This window comes from Hemicordylus capensis, chromosome 1 (assembly GCF_027244095.1).
Source record: "Hemicordylus capensis ecotype Gifberg chromosome 1, rHemCap1.1.pri, whole genome shotgun sequence".
Classification (NCBI taxonomy): Eukaryota; Metazoa; Chordata; class Lepidosauria; order Squamata; family Cordylidae; genus Hemicordylus; species Hemicordylus capensis.
Window position 1 is genome coordinate 244,953,094 of NC_069657.1, and position 15,708 is coordinate 244,968,801.

Here is a 15,708-nt window from a genome sequence, read left to right on the forward strand (position 1 = left end):
TTCTCTTGCTTCTTCTACCACAGTGCTCAACAGCAAATGTGTGAAGCATGGCAGCCTTTCAACTAAAAATAATTTAACTGTTCTGCTTGTTGCCATTTTCTGTATCTACTAATTACACAAACATTGCTATCGTTTTAGTGCAGAAAGGATTTCTTTTTAAATATTGAGAGACTATTCTAGACTCCTTAAGGGCTTATCTGTTCCTGACGTTAAAAGTGTATAACGTCATGTGTAAGTATGGTAGCCTAATGCAAGTCTGGAGTCCATTCAGGGTTGGGATGTAAATATTATTTAATAAATTAAATAATTAAACTGTTGTCAGATTATCATGTATTTAACCATGTATGGTCAGCACTGATTTTAAAAACAACCCCCCATTTGGGAAACCAAAAAAACCCTACCCACTCTTTAGATTGGAGGTGGGGGGAGTTTCTGCTTGATCTGAAAGTATTTTACCTAACGTCCACAGTAAAAGCGTTTCAGTGGTGCACATTTAAAATGCATAGAATAGTAACTTCCCTAACTTCTGCTTTGGAAATTATGTCACATTTTGATAGCATTAACAGCATCACATAGTTGAGTGTGATTTTTGGAAACAAACTGTGAGACTCTGCAGGCAGCAATTGGGAAGACAGAGCAGTTAGACTAGATTGTTTAAAAGTTTGCTGAGATTGCTAATTGGCAAGAGTTATCTCAACAGTTAAACCGTGAATCATTTTGTGGTTTGTGAAGAGTGGCACTGTTAAAAGAAACCACGCGCTGCCTCTGCTGTTGCTAGCCCTCTGGCGAGCAGAACATCCCGGACCACACAGATCTCCTTCCCAGAAGTCCAGTTTCCACGGCCATTTTTGAGAAGTTAAGAAACAGCAGGAATCCTCTCTGAGCAGTAGGAGAGGGCTCCCACTGTTTCTTACCAAGTCCATATCCCAATGCAAATGATAGAAGACCTGCTTCTCTGCCTGAGTGCAAGAAAAGGATCTGATAGGTAAAGGGGATTGGTGGTGATACGAATAACGGCTGGTTGCTGAGCTAAGCCTACATTTATGGATCCCTGCATTTAAACACATGCTTTAATGCCCCTCTTGGTTTAAAAATACACACATACTCATATCAAAGGTTTTCTCATGCTTCATTGAGGATTTGGGTAACTACAGTTTAGTCACCAGGAAAAGGTGTGGGCAGCAGTGATCAGTTTTGAACAGATCATGATAATTCCTATTCCCATGCTTCTAATGTTTGATGCGAGGCACTCCATAGACTAGCATACTAACCTTAAAAAAACACACACAACAGTCTGAATTACTTTCTTCTTAAAAACAGAATTGTCCACAACAAAAAGTGGTATTAAATTGAATTAGTATACTTAAATTGAAAGGATGGAATTAAAATAAGGCAATGCGCACATGTGCATAACACCTCTACATATATGAGGAAGGGTTGTTTTTCCTCTTCTGACAAATTGTCTCAACACATATAGATAATTACTCCAGAGAGTCCTTATCTCTTCAGGAGCAGCTTGTGTGGGATGTGGGAAGGGGTTGGTCTGAAATTGGGGTTAGTTAAACAGATCTCATATGTACAGGGTAGTTGGAATGCTGCTTTGGATCCCAGCCAAAATATCTGGGGTTGAAAGTTTCAAGAGTCCAACACTGAATTTATATTGTGGATTAATTTACAATATGCTTTATAGTTATGTTAATTGCATATCACATTAGACAGAATTATTCTGTTAACTACCCAATTTATTTTGTGTCTTGCGGCGCAGATTCATCTTAAGATGAATTATGCCTAAATCTGCTGCTGGCAAGATAGGAATTGTTAGTGCTGATATTTTATGGATACTTTGTAAGCAAGTAGACCGCAGGTCATTGTTATCCCTATATTGCCAGTGGTGGTCTGAGAGAACAGTGGCTTGCCCAAGGACCACTAATGGTTTGTGGTAGGGGTGAGACTGGAAGTGGAGACTTCCCAGCTCACACTCAGCCACTGTACTATACTAGCTCTCTTAAATAAGTAGATAATTATCCTACAGAAGGAACACTTAAAGAGTGTTTCAAAAATAAGTTATAATGAATTGTTTAAAATTATTTAATAATAATAATTAAACAGCTATAATTAAGTATAATTAGGTCTGCCTTTGAATTACATTGCTGTGATAACTACAGAAATTCTACCATTGACAGAAATGATGAACCAAACTGAACATAAGCCACAGCATTTCTCCCTATTAAAAATACATAACCATATTTTTAAAATTTTTCCTGCAGCCCCTTTTAAGCAGTAGTCCTGCAGTGTTTAGTACCCATCTTAAACAATTTCTCTAGTTGTTATTACTTGTAATAGTGTCCTAGTAATCAGACATGAGCAATGCTTTCTGTACTTGAAATGGGGTGTGGGTTGTTTGGTTCCGTGAATAAGGTGACCTATCCTTTGTCAAAACATCTTAATTCTAGGTAACAGAAATTGAGTTCATATTTCTAGAGAACTATAATAACCATTACATTCTCTTTTGGTCCTGACATCATAATGCACCCCACCCCATTCATTACCACTTTGAAATTATTTTAATGAAAAGTGGGATGTGTGTGTGTGTGTGTGTGTGTGTGTGTGTGTGTGTAGACAGAGTGAGAGAGCAATACATAAATAAATAACTGTAGTTTATTAAAAGCACAGGAGAACCTTGCCATTCGTGGATCCAGCATCCAGTAATTGACACTCAACCTCAGCATACGTGGAAATAAATTGGGGTGGGGGGAGGTTTAATACCGTGTATCAGGGTGGCTGGAAATGACCTCCACGGTCATTTCCGGCTGCCATTTTGAGCACAGAAGCCATTTTGTGGCTCATTTTAAAAGCAAAAAATTAAAAAACCATGATATTTGCCAAATAATGGAAGAATTGGGCCTTTTGGGGGGCACCACTGAACATTTGAGGACTTACAGAGCACTGTACAGCACTTTGTGTTTTTTTAACCATTTTTTGCACTATTTTGGCCTCCCCCACCCTCTAGTAACCTAACCCCGTTAGAATGAGACTCAGTGGGGGTTAGGTTCCTTGCGGGGTGGGGAACTGTGGATACTCAGTCTCAATGCCTGAGTACCAAGGCATTCAGTCAGTCTCAATGCCTCATTATCTGCGGTTCCGTTATCCGCAGTTGCAGTGGAGAACAGAACCTCACAGATACCGGGATTCTCCTGTGTTCGGCAATTGAAATTTTGTTTTTAGTGCCGCCTGGAACTCCAGGCACTCTCCGCTCCCGGCTGCTCCAAAATGTAGTAGCTCTGTTTTTTAACCTAGGGTTTACCACCACAGTAGGCGATGGTGTGCATAATCACAGTCGCCCCTAGGTAAATAGGCTTCCCCCTGGCCCACTGCCATTTTCAGCAGGGAGCTGGGGAAGAAGCGGCCACGCTGAGTGCAGCTGCTGCTCTAATGTGAACAGTTGCCACATTCCTGCTGCGGGGCAATCTGGGATGCAGGAGGAGGTAGTCCTCCTTCTCCCAGCTTTTGCCTGTGCCACAACGCTGGTTGTTTGGGCACATGGTGTGGTGAAGGAAAAGAAGCTGCCACTCCTCTGCCAGGGAAAGCAGGCAAGCTCCTGTCCCCGCAGACCTCCCCAGTGGCCACGTGAGGTCGTTTGAATGACCTCTCTGTATCTTCCTTTAAAAATAAATAGTTGTGGTGATTAGTTCTTGCCAGTGATCCTGGTCTTCACATCCGGTCCTTAATTAGAAGTAACAGAGGGCTGTGTGTGTGTGTGTGTGTGTGTGTGTTTGTGTTTGAAGCACTGAAGATATATCAGAGCTTTTGTGGGGAGCTACAAACATAATGCAATTATTTCTTTAATTGAATGGCAGGTATTTTAGAGTATTGTCCTGGAAGAATTCTTTGGAAGGGACAAAGAGTATATTTGATAAATAACTTTCCCTGCTTACTTGGAGAACCTTGGTCTGCTTGCCTCTTGATGACACTGAGCACATGGTGATGAATACCAACTGGTGTTTTTTAAATTTTATTTCACAGAGTTCTTGTTTGTAATTTCTTTTCTCCAATAAGAAAAGAAATTATTAAGAGCAACTTTGCTGCCCGTAAATTGGGTGCAGATGTTAGATTGTCATTAAATTAAATTAATTAATTGGATATACGAATCCCATCCATTTTGGAAGGGTAATAAGGAGGCACACTGCAATTGAGCAGGCAGTGTCACTGCTACAAGTGAAGGCACACCATTTTATAGTGGTGATTCTCTTTATATTTAGCAGGGGGAGAGCAATTGTCCCTATCGAGTCCCAGCACAGCATCCTTCCAGTGGTGGTTGTTGGTGTCTGCCTTATATTTCTTTTTAGATTGTGAACTCATCTGTAAGAGGGAACCATCTTATTTATATTTCTATGCAAATCACTTTGAGAACTTTTGTTGAAAAGCAGTATATAAGTAGTAGTAGTAGTAGTAGTACACCATTGATTGATTGATTGATTGATTAAGTGTTGTCAAGTCGGTGTTGACTCTTAGCGACCACATAGATCGATTCTCTCCAGGATGATCTGTCTTCAACTTGGCCTTTAAGGTCTCTCAGTGGTGCATTCATTGCTTTTGTAATCGATCCCACCCACCTTGTTGCTGGTCGTCCTCTTCTTCTCTTTCCTTCAACTTTCCCAAGCATTATGAACTTCTCAAGGGAGCTGGGTCTTCGCAAAATGTGTCTGAAGTATGATAGTTTGAGCCTGGTCATTTGTGCCTCAAGTGAAAATTCTGGATTGATTTGTTCTAGGATCCATTTGTTCGTTTTCCTCACTGTCCATGGTAAAGCAAACCCATCCCACTAGGTTTTCCCAGGAGACAATCTTCCTGGAGTACAAAGCTATCCAATAGAGCACTTCACCACTAGCTGGGTCATTTCAAGAGTATGGCTAAGCCTCCTTTTTTTCTGTCCTTGCTTTCTGCAAGATCCACTCAGGATTTGTGGGGGCTTTAGGCTCACAGTGAGCGTCTCTGGTCCTCTCCCCAGAAACCCTTTGTAGAGCTTGGCAAAGCCTGGGCACCAGGTAACCGTGGCACCTAGAAATTTAACCGTGACTTCAGAGAAAAACAGTTCACTCAGGAGATAAACCCCAGACTTAACCTTAGAAATTTAACTGTGGCTCCTAGAGAAAGGTGGTTCAATGACTGCTTCATAGCAATTCCGCCCTTTGTGCCAGTACTCCGTGTTTCCTCCACTATCATACTGCCCTCCTTGCCGCCTCTTTTCCCTCCATGAGTTTTCCTCTGCATATCTCCCCCCCCCCCGCTCCTCCAGCTTGACCGTGTAGCAAACAAGCCCCTTCTCTTTCTACATGGAGCAGTATTGCAAGAAGTAGGCAGATTGCGAGAGCAAGAGCTGCTGCTGGATGTAGGCATGGAGGGATCGGCAGCCCCCTCGTGGGCACAAGCTGCTACTACTTCTAACACAATGGGATTTTTGCAAGGAAATATGCACATCAGGCAGAGCAAGTTGCTGACCTTTGTACCTCAAAGTCTACCTAATGAGGTGTGGATCTGAATGCTCCCTACTTTGCTGCTTAATTTGCATTAAACTTCTTAGGTGGCCATGTTTGTCCAACAGGGAAAAAAACCCTTAGCAAGCAAGCTTGCATACTGCATTTTTAATATTTGTTGGTCTTTCAACAACTTTATTTCACTTGTTATGCGATCTCAGTCCATGTAATTAATAATTTCCTGCCATCCAGGGAAACTGATAGAAAAGATTAGGCTGTGACATTGCCATTATTCAGCCTTCAAGCTCTCCCAAATAACACTGCTAAAAAATTTCCTCCTTTCGCTTCATGCAGACAGAAAAGTTGAAGGAACTTGCCCTAGGCCAGGGTTCATCATCTAAATATGTGCTGGTTTGCACTGTCTAGTAGTCTCAGTACCATGTGGTAGTCTGCTGTTGTTGTTTTTTCGTAAGCAGTCTTATGTAGGGCTCCCTGCAAAAAGCCCACAGGACAGTGATTTCAGCTCAAAATTGGAACTCAGCAGCCCAGTGATTCAGCTTGAGAGGGATATAGGGGGTTGAATAGCAAAGTGAGCATGTAGCTAGCTGGGTAAGGCTTCAGAGCAGTAGAGGGCAGACCATACCACTACATTCCCCTGTAAGAAAGCCACATGCATGTGTCTGAAAGCTGAGCCTATTTATAGGTTTTTCCTTCCAGGGTCTCTAGCAGGAGCTGTGAAGATGGGCAAGAATCTGAGGAGATAATTAGGAATCTCTGTTGTGGAGGCAGAGGGAAATCCATGGGAGGAAGTGTTGCATTTCAGGTGGATCACCCATACCAAAGGGAGGCACTAATATGCCAAATCTAAATTCTTTTATAGCTTACCTTGATTGCATTTTAGGGTAGGATTACTGTTTCTCAGGTCTTGTCTTTTGTCTAAGATCCCTGTTTGCTCCATATGGAAATTCAGCTTTATTAAGATTTCAAGGGTTCAGGGTGGGTGCAGCCTCTCCAGACTGCATGTACTAGCTCAGGTTCTGTGACTGCTGATCTGGTTCAAATTAGGGATATACGAGCCAGCTCACATCAAGCCAGGTTCGACATTGAGCCGTCCTGGTTCAGGTGATCTGATTTTGAACAGGACCGCCCTCCTTGAATCATTCAAGGGTTCAGGGTGGGTGTAGTGCCTCTCCAGGCTGTGTGTACCAGCTTAGGTTCCACGACTCTGCTGTTCTGGTCCAAATTAGGGATGTGCAAGCTGGCTCACATCAAGCTGGGTTCGACATTGAGCCACCTTGGTGTGGGTGGTCCAAGTTCGAACTGCACTGCCCCCGGTTCAAAGAACCAGCTCGCAGGCCAGCTTCGGGGATATACTTGTAAAGGGGAATCCAGCTAGGATTCCCCTTACATTTACCTTTAGTTTCTCGCTGGAGGGAACAATGGCAGTGACATCAGAGGCAGCGACGCGGGTTCCTCCTACACCCCCTTCCCACCAACCTCCTAAATGACAGGCTAGATTGGCTGCAGCCCATTCCGGGCCTCTGTGCAACCAAAGGTAAATATTCCTCTTTTGCTGGCCCCCTTTCTTAGTCGAGGGAATCCCCCTTTACTTGTAAAGGCCCCCTAACAAGTATGTCCCCTGAGCCAGCTTGGTCAGCTCAATGGCTGGACGAGGCCCAGTTTGGACGAGCCCAGGCCTGGTCAGTTCGGCTTACACACCCCTAGTCCAAACAGAGGCCTGCTTCCCTTCTGGCACCAAGCATCTTTCTCTACAACAGTCTTGCTCAGATTTAAAGCTGAAATTCAAGATGGAGGGTCAGCTGTCTGGTAACAAAGCCATGAGACTACAATGAATTGTCTTCCCAAAACTGGTTCCCAGTGTAACAAAGACATGGAATATTAGAAACCATGTAATAAATATATACTAGCTTATCCCACACAGCACATATTCTCTCTAGGACTTTATTGCTCACTTATCCTCGGGCAGTCTCCCCCTCACTCAGCTAGAGCAGCATCGCAGCAGCCTAGATAAAGTTCTACCACCGGCCTCCATCATGTCGCCATGCTGAGTCTCCTCACGAGGAGGTCGGTCGATTGGGGCAGGAGAGCACACCTCAGGCTAGCCTCTGTTGGCCTGCCAAGGCTCTTCATGAGGAGAATGGCCGAGCTGGGGCTTCCTTTCTGGCCTGCACGGATGGCCCTCAGTGAGTTCTTCCACCCTGGATCGTCCGTCCTTGCGAGGAGTCTCAGCAGGGCAACGGATGCCTGCTCAATGTCTCCTGTTCTTTCTTTGCTGCTGCCTCCTCGTCTTCCTCGACCCTTCCTCTTCGGCAGCAGCTGCCCCTCCAAGCACCGCTCAACCCTACTCCATGGATTCTCTTTCCTTTAGACAACTCTCTTAACTCTCGCGAGGTGTGCCACATATGTCCTAAGGCTTTTAAATATATAGATATTATGTGACTACCTCAAACTGAAACTTTTCAGTTTCAAGACATTGTTATACTGTTCTGGAGAAAGTGATTCAGCTAAATACAGAATGCGCTTTTCAGAATTATCCATGTTTTTATATTGGCATCCATCCTTTCAATTGGAAATAATGAAGTATAGTCACACAACTACAATTGTGCATTTTTAAGTATTCACACAAGAGCAGCAGTGCGGACACTTCAGTAACACTTGTGGTACATTGTACTCGATGCCAGCCACTGTATCCTGCCTTTCTTCCATTGAATTCAAGGCAGCATACATAGACTTTCTGGGCTGTCTCCCATCCAGGCACTGACCATATCCAGATCTACTTAGCTTGCTTAAGGTTGCTGTATCATGTTCCCTCAGAAAAGTACCAGTTTACTGTAGTTCACTACAAGATTATCTTGCTTTCCAGATTTACTTGTTAAAGCACCAGGATGATGGGGAGCATGACTCATAGAATCCCTGAAGGGAAAGGTCCTTATTCTGTTGGATGTACAGACCTCATGACTGGTGATAGTACTCAGGTATGTTGTCAGATAAAGGTATTCAAGGGACATGTATTATGAGATGTCACCAGTCCAGTACTATAATTTTCACTATAACGTTTATTAAGTATCTGCATTCAGGGGCCTAGTAGAACTGGCCCGTAGTCAGAACATGTTTTAGAGGTGATTGAAGTTTGCAGTAATTAGATGCTGCAATTTCCTTATTTATCTTTTTGTATACAGTATATGGAATTGTATATTGTCCCACCTTGTGGTTACAAACAAAAATACATTCCAGTAACCATACACCAAATTTAATATTTTATAAGTATAAAGAAAGAACAGGAAGGCAAAGGATAAGAAAGGAAAGCATATCAATGATGGCATTTAAAGCAAAACAAAACCAGAAAAAAATCCTCTACGCTGCAGCCCCTAAATCAAGAGGGGGTTGAACTGATTTGAGTCCTCCTAGTCTGAGATGTAGGCTAAATATCCAAAGAATATGTCAGAGAGGCAGAGAAAATGAATGTTTTAGTTCTAGCACTGTTTGGGCCTATGTGTCAGTACGAGGTGCAACAGCTAGTTTTCAGCGTTATGGTTGAAGATTCCCAAAGCATGCATTCCATTCCTTTGGGGTTTCCTTGTCATGTAACACTTCTGGGAACTGAAGAATTGTATATCTTGGATGATCAGAATTAAACTGTTTAATTCTAGGTGCTATCTATCTATCTATCTGTATAATTTTCTAAGGCATACCCATGGCTAATCCCATGCGTAGCAGCTCTCGCAAGAGTTCATGAGCGAGCTGTTAGGAGGAGGAGAGGAATATGACAGCAGTGGTGGGGAATAAAAGGCGAATGGGCAGGCAGGTGGAGAGGGAGAGAAAGCGGCAGCTGGGGGCGGGGGAGGAGAAAAAGCAGCAGTTGGTGGGGTAGAAAAAGTGGTGGGCAGCCAGAAAAAATGTGAATGGATGGGTGGGCAGCTGGCAGGGGAGAGGAAGCAGCGGGCAGTGGCTGGCCAGGCAGCCATCTGAAGAGACAAAACGGTGGGTGGGCAGTGGGGAGAGTAAGCAGCACCCAGGGGATGGGGAGGTCCAGCGGTAGCAAGCGCCACCTCCAACCTGCGGCCTCCACTGGAAGCAGGCAGGAGAGTGCACATCACCTCCAACCTGCCTACTTGCAAGGAGGACGGTCAAGCAGGCATGGGAGAGGGCAGTGAAACCTCCTTCTTTGGGCCCACCTGCCACCTGAATGACTGGTTGGGCCATACTCGGCCCATTTCAGTCCTCTTTGCACCTGCGCAGAGAGCCCCAAAGTGGGCTGAGAATGGTGGGGGGAGCTGAGAGGAGGGAAGAGGGGGGAGGGGGTGAGAAGGAGGGGCTGAGAATGAGGGGGGGCCGAGAATGAGGGAGGGGGACCGAGAACGGCAGGAGAGACTAAAGGGAGGGGGAAAGGCTGGGAGGGAGGGGGGAGAAAAAAGGAACTAGAGGCGCAGATGCTCTGCGCCTTGGCTAGCTAGTAGCCTATAAAGCCCTAAAGAGCTTAGGCCCAGGGAATTTAAGATAACTTCTTCACTATGAGCACTATTGCCCATTGTTATTATCTAGAGAGGTTCCTCTGTTGCCTGCAGCTTGTCTGGTGGCTACTCAGGGATGGGCCTTCTCCTTTGCTGCCCCAAGACTCTGGAATGTGCTCCCTTATGAAAAAAGAGCCTCCCCATCCCTGACAACCTTTTAAAAGTCTCTCAAGACACATGTATTCACCACAAACATTTTAACTAGACCGAGATAATTTAAGAAATGATTAGGATTAAAGTAGAGTCTTTATAACTTGCCAGCCTTATTCATGCACTGCTTTTCTTTACCCATTTAAAAAGCAGCTTTTAATAACTAATCATTTTATTTGTTTGTAGGGAAGTTTTTTGCGGCTGTTTTACCCTTCTCAGAATGACACAAGTAGTGAAGAAACAATATGGATTCCCAAAAAGGAATATTATCATGGACTATCTGATTTCCTTAATATATATCGGACATTGGGAGAGTTAATATTTGCATACTATGTTGGTAAGTTTCGGATGGTAGGCATGTGCACAAACCAAATTCATGCACAGCTTGGTGGCACCAGGTAGGGAGCGGCGAGCAGGATCTTTAAAAAGGAGGAGAGCAAGTTCGCCGCCCCATGCAGCTTCTTGCTGCAACTGTGCTCCCCTCAGCAACTCGTGCATAGTGCCAGCATGCACATGGCGTCTGCACATGTGCAGACCATGCTGCCCACGCAAATGTGTCCATGCAATCACAGATGCCAAGCGTGTGCCAGCGCTGTGCATGGGTTCTTGGGCTGTGCATGGGTTCTTGAGCTGGCGCAGCAGGAAGCTGCATGGGGTGATGGAGAGCAGGCAAGGATCTGCTCTCCTCCCTTTTTAAAGATCCTGCTTGCTGCTCCCACCCACCCTGGCAGCACTGAGTCTGTGCACAAACCCTGATTCGTGGACATACTGATTGGATGGTTTATTTATATACTCAGTCTCAGTTATTTTTTATTATTATTAAAAGTTTTTAGTATTACAAAGAAGAAATAAAATCCATCTCTTGAAATCAAAGCATACAGAGTTTCATGCCAGAAATCAATTATCAGAATAAAGTAAATAGAAACAGAAAAGAATAACAAAAAAGACATTTTCCACCAACTGGACTAGATCAGAACAATCATGAAATCATAAATCACAGATCAAAACCAGATCTCGGAAACAGAAAGTGACCTTGTTGAACATGATATTTTATGAAAGGTTCCCAAGATAATAAAAAGGACTCTGATGGAGAATTATTCACATAAACCAAAACTTTAGAAACAGAAGCATAGTCCCATTATTTAATAAACCAATCAGCTAAGGAGGGGATTGTAGAGGAACGCCAATTGGCAACATAAAGAATCCTAGCTGCCGTGAGCATATATAAAGACAATTCAGTATACTTCACAGGAATATGAGATTTTGTCATACTTAAAAGAAAAAATTCTAGTAAAAAAGGAAATTTGATACATAAAATTTGCTCCATTTTACAATGTATTTGTTTCCAAAATGATTGGGCAGTGTCGCATGTCCACCACATATGATAAAACGTCCCTATGTGATGGTTACATTTCCAGCATTCTTTTGGAAAACTGGCATCAATTTTATGTATAGTCATAGGAGTCACATACCACTGAAAAAACATTTTATACCAGTTCTCTCTCAAATTATTATTGAGGGTAAATTTAATATTTTTCTTCCATTGATATTCCCAATCACTGAAATCAATTGTTTTATTTATATTCTACATCCATCTAACCATACACACCTTCACTTGTTCTGTTTCAGTATCATATTTCAATAACAACTGATAGACCGTACCAAGCAAATGATCAAGATTTTTTTGAATTAATTTTTCAAAATCAGTCAGATCCCTAAGTTTCCCTCCTTGTTGATGTAATCCATGTTGAACAATTGAACCCATTTGAATATACTGAAACCAGGGAGGTTTTTGAAAAAACTCCTTTATAAGCATTTGAATAGGTTTTAATTTCACTCTATCAACTAATAAATTTTGCAAAATACAAGATTTTTCTGCCCATAATCCAAATTTTCCATATCAATGTTCTTCATAAAAATATGCATTTGAAATTGATGTCAAGGGAGAGACCATTGGACTTATTCTGTTCTGATATTTATCCCAACAATGTAAGAGACTGTTTCTAACAGTATGTAATTGAATTTCTGAGTCTTTTCTCTTTTTGGTAACCCATAGAAAATTGTGTAAACCTTTAGAAAGACCAGACTCTTCCATATTGGCTTTGATCCAATGAGAGACAATATGAAATTTGTTCTGAATGCAATATATAATATAAGACAAAGTCAGCAATGATTTTCCCAGATGCGGAAAAAGCTTTTGATAATTTGGACTGGTCCTTCTTGTTTGCGGTTTTAGAAAGAATGAATTGTGGTTTTAATTTTCTCTCCTGGATTCGCAGTATTTATCAATGTGACCAAATTCCTCAGTCAGCCCTCTAATCTTAAGATTGCACACATGTGCCTTGGACTCCACTATCTCAATCTGATTTTCTAAACATCTGATTTCCAGTATTTGAGATGTTTTCTCCTGGGCAATTTCTTGTTGAACCTGAGAGACCTGAGATCCTAGTTGATCATGTTGTATAAGCTGCTGAGATACTGACTCGAACCTTGAGGTAACTTTGGCTTGAAAAGTGCCAAAGTTGCCATGAAAACTCGTCAATTCATCGCCAGATTTTTTCATCTGAGATCCTCAATTTGAATAGAGAAGTTATGAAATTCCATAAGGAAAGTTGAAATCTAAAAAAGGCTTGTGAATCTATTTGAGATGGCATTGTTTCTGGACTGATATCTGTTGAAGATTCTTGTTCGATTTTCCCTGGTCTTTTTCTGCTCATTTTCCTTATGGATTTCATGCTAAAATATTTCTTCATAAACAACAAAAAAGAGTAAATCTAGAAAGGTGTATATAGTAATTGAATTCCCTATATAATACAGAAAAAATGCACTTAAAATTATTAGGAATCTAAAATAGGAAAGTTTAAAAACAAACAAACCCTCTTGCTATGTAAAAAGGTGTACACAACAACTCCCTAAACTAATGCAAATAAACCACACAATTAATATCGGGAATCCAGTCTAAGATTCAGCACCTTACAGTAACAATAAGCAAAGACTAGAGCCTTAGAATAATACTAAAAAAAAAACCCATCTTTACATTGCCAATACCTTCTATATAACCATATAACCAACTTAATGAATAAGGAGCATGGAAATACCTTTAAAAAGAACCAATATCAATACACCTCTTCAAATTGCTATTAGTCAATAATTATTCAATAAAGGCACCCAGGCAAAAATACAACAATAATCAGAAATGCATAATCAAAGATATATAGCAACTAGAAACTAAAAGCATTAGTATATATGACTATAAATATATAATTAAGTATGCAAAATGTGTAAAATATATAAAAGCGAAAAAAGTAGAAGTATTTCAATCTATCTGATAGTCCTCAGATGTTAAGTTAAAATAAGATAAGTATAACAGTTGCAGGTTACAAATAAAATTAAATACTTTCCCAAAAGGTCCCTTGTTCAACAATGGTATTCAATTTGAAGTCTTTGGCTCCATCTTGTGGCAAACCAAAAGTTGATATTGGAGCTGGAGCACAAAAACACGAATTATTTATGTTGAAACAGAAACCACAGAGACTGTCTCTAACAAAGCTGTCCAAGGTCACAGATAACAGCAACAGCCAATGTTTGTCCGAGAGAATCCAAGGTCCTACTTTACCAATAGAGTCTGGACATTCAAATAATGTTCAAGTAATTCAGATAATATTTATTAAAAATTACATACACTTTAAAAACAGTTTCCCATTCCAAACATCTAAGGTGAGGAATAATCCAAAAAGACAGGAAAGAAGAAAGGAACAGCGATTAATCCAACAGGCAAGGGCTTGCCACGTACATCCAGTTGTTCTTAATAGGTTACATAAATGAAAATGGAGGAAAATAATAATAATCCACAAAGGAAGAAGAATAGCAGTATCTTTCTTTATAAAACAGCAATTAAATCCAATAGGTCTTAATCTTCATGCCAAATCCACAACAAAAGCTTCTTGTCATCCAATTATAGAGCAGACACAAGCAGTATATCCAGCCAGGATTCATAAATCTTAGGCAGGCACCCAATGAGTATTACAAAGTTAAATGCCGATGAAAAATCTGAAGGCAAATAAAAGTAAAAAAACAACAACAAGGAGCCATGAAAAGCTAATATTAAGATAAAAGGAGTTCAAAATATAATAAAAAGAATAACCAGAGATTTCAAGAGACCCAGGAGAAGATAAACTAAACTAAAAGAAAGGGTGTGGTAGACCTTAAAACCGTTGTTTTCAATACGGCTGCTCCCTCAAGTCGAGACTTCAGGCAGATGTTTTTGCTGGAGAAGAGTCTGAGAATGAGTTAGCTCAGAAGTCCAACAATCTCCCTCACGGAATATCAAAAGACTCCCAAGCTTTCCTCATAAATCAGAGACCAGCTCTCTGCTTCTGAATCAGTCCATTGCAAGGCTGATTTTAGGCTTTAGAGGTAGAACTCAGCTAACTGCTGGCAGATAGGATGCCATGACACGCAGAAGACCCTTTAGTTAGAAGCATATCCTTGCTCCTGACTTGATGTTTAAATTTCCAACTTTCAGGTAAATTTATTTTCTGTGAAGTCACTTGAAAAAAATATGCTTGTGGTAGATATCAGTACAACTTTAATTAGTACTGTTAGTGAAATTGATTTTGGTGAAGAGGATCCAATACAAAGCCTATGTAATCTCTGATTACAATAAAGAAAGTGTATTATTTATACATAATAGTGGCCTTAAGCTGCTCTCTTCCTTTCTTCTAGAATGTTGTATCTGTAAAAATACAAAACAGAAACTACACATTAATGCTTTCAGGCAGCAAGGAATAGTATGCCTCAAATGAGAGGAAATAGGGCTCAAAGCATGTGGGGCATGAAAATCTGTTCACATCTTATGAAATCAGTCTTGCATAAAATCTTCTGGGGCTGTTGTAAAGCAGAAAATCAGCAAATCTTAAACCACAGTGGAAGATGAAAGAGTAAGTTTTGCCTGAAAAATCTAGAGACGAAGGGAGTTACACAATCACCATCCTACTTTGTGTTTTGATATTACCGCTAGCAAAACTTTCAGTCAGGGCACACACACATAAATTTTGATAAATGGACCAGTTATGAGCAGGGCAGGAATTTAGATTTTAAATAACTGTGTGAAGAGAAAGGCATAAGCTACCCCGACTCCTGAGCAAATAGGAATCATTCCATGTTGGTTTTTTATAGATGAAATAAAAATATTGGGAGATTTGGTCAAAAGTTTAGGATAGGGGAGACCTGCTTTGGCAGCAGTACATACAAAAAGGATCGAGGTGTCTTAGTGGACTACAAACTGAACCAGAGTCAGCTGTATGATGCAGTTTCTGAAACAAGTGATGCAGTCTTCCTGTGTCCAGTTCTGGGCACTACCACCCCTCCCCCTCATCCTACTACTACTACTGCTACTACTACTACTACTAATATACCGCTTTTCAGCAAAAGTTCTCAAAGTGGTTTACATGGAAAAATAAGTAATAATATATGGGCACTACATTTTTAGAAGGACCTTCTGTGCTTCTTCCATCAGGAACCTCAACTTCTGTAACTGAGATTTGAAGTAC

At 41.3% G+C, this 15,708-nt stretch overlaps 1 protein-coding gene across 2 annotated transcripts in view; it reads left to right on the forward strand.

Annotated features, from left to right (window-relative positions):
* PLA2G7 (phospholipase A2 group VII) overlaps window positions 1-15,708 on the forward strand; it is a 39,281-nt gene that overhangs the window by 4,891 nt on the left and 18,682 nt on the right. For both annotated transcript variants that reach the window (XM_053284067.1, XM_053284068.1), the window contains exons 2-3: window positions 8,359-8,470; window positions 10,343-10,493. In XM_053284067.1, the coding sequence (XP_053140042.1) occupies window positions 8,381-8,470; window positions 10,343-10,493 (241 nt within the window). In that variant the 5' untranslated portion in view covers window positions 8,359-8,380. The remainder of the gene's footprint in view (window positions 1-8,358; window positions 8,471-10,342; window positions 10,494-15,708) is intronic.